The sequence below is a fragment of the Rhinolophus ferrumequinum genome, chromosome 4, assembly GCF_004115265.2.
Source record: "Rhinolophus ferrumequinum isolate MPI-CBG mRhiFer1 chromosome 4, mRhiFer1_v1.p, whole genome shotgun sequence".
Lineage (NCBI taxonomy): Eukaryota > Metazoa > Chordata > Mammalia > Chiroptera > Rhinolophidae > Rhinolophus > Rhinolophus ferrumequinum.
In genome coordinates, this window is record NC_046287.1 from 58,174,105 (window position 1) to 58,180,104 (window position 6,000).

At 41.6% G+C, this 6,000-nt stretch overlaps 1 protein-coding gene across 4 annotated transcripts in view; it reads left to right on the forward strand.

The window, feature by feature from the left end:
* The window catches only part of SLC20A2 (solute carrier family 20 member 2), a 90,429-nt gene extending 84,790 nt beyond the window's left edge, over nt 1-5,639 (forward strand). For all 4 annotated transcript variants that reach the window (XM_033104648.1, XM_033104647.1, XM_033104649.1 and 1 more), the window contains 2 exons: nt 193-277; nt 5,190-5,639. In XM_033104648.1, the coding sequence (XP_032960539.1) occupies nt 193-277; nt 5,190-5,354 (250 nt within the window). In that variant the 3' untranslated portion in view covers nt 5,355-5,639. The remainder of the gene's footprint in view (nt 1-192; nt 278-5,189) is intronic.
* Nucleotides 5,640-6,000: the final 361 nt, after the last annotated feature.

A 6,000-nucleotide genomic window follows, 5' to 3' on the forward strand; every position in this document is an offset into this window, starting at 1 on the left:
AGTATAACGCAAAGCGTTAGTGTGAATTGTTGCCATTATACAGCAGTTTCTTATTCTGTTAATGTCATCTGGCCCAGTCAGCAGTCAACAGTCAATTCAAAGAATGTTCTAGTGAGACTTTGGCACCCCTGGGGTGTCAGTGAGACTGACACAAAGAGCGCCTGTGATGTGTCCCTTCTGCTCCCTCCACAGCGGCTTCACTATTGAACTGGCCTCAGCATTCACAGTGGTGATCGCCTCCAACGTGGGACTTCCTGTCAGCACCACACACTGCAAGGTAGGCCCCTGCCAGCGCCGTCCTTTCATCAGGCTGCTAGGACCAGCCTAGAGTCACCAAGGGAATCTGAGCAAAGCTGGTAGTGCTTTGTCCATGGTTGTTTGTGAAAAAAGTCATTTCAGGGTTTGCTGGGTCTGCTCGAACATTGCTGGATGTGGGCGTTTGCTTTTCTCAGGCTGACCCTCTCCACCTTTCCAGCTCAGCAGTGTGACACCTTCTGTCACACAGACTGCTTTTTCAATGCATGCCTGGCAAGAGCTTTCCCTCCTTTGATGTGTGCTCATACTTTCCATTTGTCCTGTTTCTCTCTCATTGTTTCCACAGTGGATTTTGCATTGAAGTCATGTGTGCGCTAACCATATTCGTAGGCTCAAATGGGGGCTTGCCACTCAGTTCCAACCCATTGCAGGGGACTGGGAGTTGACAGTGGAACTAGAGATAAGCAGAAATCATCTCAATGGAATTGTAAGACACAGTTGTTTCAGTTCTTTTTCCTTATATGATGGTCAAAGTGCCTGTATTGCCTTACAGTAAATTCCAAGTGAGGGGGAAACGCCTCATATTGCTCACTGTTAAGTGCCCTGAGACTCAGGGCTATGCAAGAGGGAATTCCTGTTGGAGTGGTGGAATGTTGGAGCTGTAAGGAACCTTAAAGATTAATGAAGAGGAGACAGGCCCCCTGAGTTTCCAGGAGTTACCTGAGGTTACTCAGGGTGGAGCCAGAACTAGAACCCAGGTCTGCCTGGTATCAGGAGAGCATTCCAGAACACCTTAAATAGACAAACATATTCACTAACTTCAACAAAGCAAAAGTCACCTCCAGATTTTTCCTAAATTTATTTTTTCCTATAATTCAAGAAAAACTCATTTGTCCCTGCTGTGTGTGAGGTAGTGTCCCAGGCCAGGGGTACCGCAGCGACAATGTTAAAACTCCAACCAATGTCTTTATAAACAGACATCACTAAGTGTGAATGGTTTAGTGCTTTCAATATTAAGGCCAGGCAGCATTTAGGGGAGTATTTTCAAGTGGGCCAGCTGACAAAGCTGGAGCTCTACAGCATGGGGAATCAACATCACTGGAAAGAGGTTGTTTTTCTTCTTTCTTTTTTGCTACAGAATATAGAAAAACTTCAATTTCCACCAATTTCCATTATAAAAATTTCATTGTGAAAATTTACTTCCACTTACTGAGTGTATACAGAGTGCCAGGCACTGCGTTTAGGGCTTTATGCATACACCATACATCATTTAATTCCCACAGTGACCCTATAATATTTGTACTGGTCTTCCCAATTTACAGATGAGAAAACTGAGGCTTCCAGATTTAGGTCACTGTCCCCAGATCATACATTTATCATGTGATAGCACCAGAATTCAGACCATCACCTCATGCTCTGTGCCTCCTAGTTGTGGTCATAGTAACCATGGTCATGGTAACTGACCACAGCTAAGATGTGTGGGGCAAGTGACCTCTGCTGGGCACTGTTTTAAGTGCACTGTGAATATCAACTTGTTGAATCCTCCCGAGAACTTTTTGAGGTGGGTGCTAATGTCATCCCCGTTTTATCAGTGAGGAAACAAGCATAGAAAGGTTGGGTAACTTGGCCAAGATCACACAACTAGCAAGTGGCCAAACCAAATGCCAACACGGCCCCAAAACTCTGGCCACGCATCTCTCAAGTACAAAGAAGGAAGGCAGCAAACGTGCAGTGCACTCCGACCACCCCTACCGTTCATTTACTGTTATTTTTCGAATTTCATTTACTTAAAAATGACAAAGAAGCACATGTTCTCTGAAACATTTCAAACAGTACAATACTATACGGAATCTCCCCCCTCTCTCCACCTCTACTTGAACTTACTGCCTAGAGGAAACGCGTGTTAGTAAATATATTTCTTCCCAGAGACGTAGGATTTGAACTTTTCTGTGGTGGTAACTAGTCTTTGGGGCTGCTTTGAAATAAATGTCACCCTGTCTTTTTAATGATTAACACTCCATGTGAGCAAGCCTAGAACTCTTTCACACCAGTTGAAAGAGATCTCTGGAAAAAACAACACGAGTTTGTTTTTTCTGGGTTGTTATTGTTAAACTACATTAGCAATCTAACATCAATGTGTGAAGTGTTATAACTGAGAACACTAATTTTGCTAATAGCACTAAACTCTATAATCCAACTTGTAGAAATAGATGAAAAGTATAAAATGCCTATAAAACTCCACTCTTACATTTTTATCTTTAAATGTCATTTCCCCAATCCTTAGATTTGTACTGTAAGAAGGAGGTGTTACTAAGGGGTTTACATGCGGTTTGTACAGGACCTTAGTGAATATATGTATATGTTATCATTGCCCGAAAATCTCTACAGATTATATCAATGATAGGCTTTATTTCCTTAGAGCTGTTGATTAGTGTCAGGATAGCTTGCTGGCACTTAAAACCAGTCCCTTAACATGGGACCCCAGAAGATGTCGTGTGTCAAACAGACTTGAGACAGAGCTCAACTTGGATTCCAGGCAGTTTGTCCAGTATCACTGATCATGGACTTCTGGACAAAGCCCAGAGCTGCAGTAGCTCAAGGACAAGGTTCAAGAATCCTCTCTCTCAAGAACTTGCCGTGGACAAAGAGAGCGAGTAACGCTCATCAAAGTCCAGATAATATGAGTGCTAAGGAGAGTTCACAGTTGCCATCACCCCATAACGCAATTCTCTTACCCCACTGTTTCTTCTGCACAACAGTCCCAAGTGGCAAATGTGGGGTGAAATACGAGAGATGGGGATGGCGTGAAGGAGGCCTATGTGAGCAAAGCCACGAATATGGACAATTCAAATCGCGTTAATGTTCACCTACAATCATAATCCCATCAGATTTTCAGGAATTAGACCCTGTATTTGATTTTTCCAGCTCTTTGCTTCCTCTCACGTCTACTTGTCAGGTTTCTTGCTTAGAACCACCCCCATGAGAAGGTGGGCAAAAGTTGGGAAAAACAATTCTTCTTACCTGAAAAAGCAAAACGTAACGTTCCACCTGAGGCCTGGGAAGGAGCTGGTAAATGGCCATTTTGCAACTATTGCAGTCAAGATTGGATTGCTAAATCTTTAAGAGACAGGAGGGGAAGAGAGTTGCTGAGGAGCAGGATATTTTAATCACATAAAAATGTTTCTTCATAGACTGTGGCAAAATGTTAAATATCGGTGAATTTGGGTCAAGGGTGTATGGGAGTTCTTGCAAGTTTTCTGTCAGTTCCAGATTATTTCAAGGTGTTTTTTTTAAGTGCCATCTCTAATTTATAATCCACTTCAGAGAATATTATTTTTAAATCCTAAATAGAAGCTATATGAATGAATATGTTAATCATGAAAGCGTTTCTAATAGGGAAGAATTGGAAGCAAATTGGAAATGGTTAAATAAGGTACATCCATCCACCTAAAGATGGACTGTTTTACATGATGATCAGAAAGGCGGTGAGCTAGCACAATGGAAAGATGCTTATGTTTTTTTAACAAAGGAAATAATAGTGTACCCTATTTACAAACAAAGGTGTATATTTGTAAAAATACTAGACAGGAATATATAAATATGACAGTCGTTGGGTTCTGGGTGATTGTCCATCCCTGTTACATAAACTTGCTATTATATTATATTACCTTTATGCTTTTTAGACAGTGTTCGAAGAAGGGAAGAGCGCGTAGATAAAATTGAAATTTGAGCATTCTCTCCGTAAAATAATCCCGCACAACTGAAGGGGGCATGTTCTGGGAACAATGAATAACAGGAAGAATTTAATCTCAGAAGCCAGTGTTTGGGAACTTGATGGCATGGGTTGACAAAATGTCAGATTCACCGCCTTTAAATGTGCTGTTCTTGGTGTTCCGTTTGCTTCCATAAGCAATTGCAAGTGTTGGATTTTATTTTTCCTGTGGTTACACCCTGGTTGCTATTTGAACCTCACTGGCTGCTGCTGATTCTAAAGTATTTGAGGGTCAGAAGAGACAATGCCAATTTTACGGAGTGCTTCAAGGGCCAGAAGGAGCCCCAGCACCCTGAGGAACTCCCTGAGCTTCCCCAGGGGCTGCATGAGGCAGGAGATGTATGGGCACTGTACTTCCTTATGATGTCTAGGTTACTTAAAGTGTCTTTCCTTTGTAAACTTTCAACAGACCATAAAATGAACTGCAAGTGTTTAGAAAAATATTTGAATTAGTGTTAATATTCAGATTTTCAAGTATCTGTCATTTGTGATGCATGATTGACAATTTAGATCCAGTAACACTTATGCTCCATTTTATTTTTTTATTTAGCTAAAGTACAAGGCAGTTTGAGATGATGGAGAAAACCAGTTTGTAGTCAAGAGACCTGAGTTCTAGTCCTCAGCCTGCCATGATTTACTGTCTCTGCTCTCCTCGGCATCCCTGAGCTCCAGGGCTCTGCTCTGCCCTCTGTAAAATCAGCCACGTGGTCTCAGATTCTCAAAGGTCTTCTCCAGCTCCAACATTTTATGATGCTGATATTCTAAGAAAAGGATACATTATTGCCATTTCATTATGTAATGAAAGCAGTTTCACATACTGTAGTAAGTAATATCCTACCTGGGGAATATTTAAAACGGTCATTCAGAATTTATAAGGTGCAGAGAGAACAGACAATTAATTGGCTAAAGTTCCACTCAAATAGAGTAGAATATAGGTGGAAAAGTGCATCAGATCTGTATACTGAATAGAATAATCCTACAACAATTATACCTAAAATTTAAACTATTTTAAAAACTTTTAGTAAGTTTAGGGGAAAGAACCGGTGATTTTATAATATAGTATATTTGAGATTAGCCAGTTTACATTGATTGGATGTGGATTTTGTGTCTCACCTGTAAATGTGCAGCCTCTTTGTACTTTAAAATGTCTGTGCTCCTGCAGGTGGGCTCCGTGGTGGCTGTGGGCTGGATCCGCTCCCGGAAGGCCGTGGACTGGCGCCTTTTCCGGAACATCTTCGTGGCCTGGTTTGTGACTGTCCCCGTGGCTGGGCTGTTCAGTGCTGCTGTCATGGCTCTCCTCATGTATGGGATCCTTCCCTATGTGTGACGTGCCGTCTTCCCACCAGTCAACAAGGGGTAGTCTGGTGTGGGGATGTGTGGGAGGCCTGGGCCACGTTTCACTCACATGCACTCGTCCTGCTCGTGCATGGACTGTCTTCCCACCAGCTTCTCCAAGCCCGTGCAGGTGGCTCTGAACCACGCTGTCCACCTAGGTGGTAGGCTCATCCTCTAGAGCTAACTTAACTACTGTACATAATACTGTGCATTCAGCTGGTGTCGTGGTGATATAACGTGGTGCAGTTACTTATATATTAAAGATATATTGTATACATAGAATAGGTAGCATTATTTCAAACATAATCAGAATGGGAGTGGAGATAATTGTCTAGAATTCAATATTCAACAAATCTTTGTACATAATGATTTCAGTGGCAAATTTTAAGAACCTTTTAAAAGGAAAGTGTAAATTGGAAAATGATATTTTTCCCATTTAATTTACCGTAAGATAAGTGAGATGCAGGATGGATGATACGAATTTGGGAAGGTGTACGCGTGTCTGAGTGCTAGTGAAGAATACTGGAACGGTTCACAAGTGCTTTCACTGAAGAATTTGTTCATATACTGTAATATATCATAATTGCTTCTGTAAATACTTAAAACTGTAATTTTTTAATGGCGTGCTTCCCTTATAC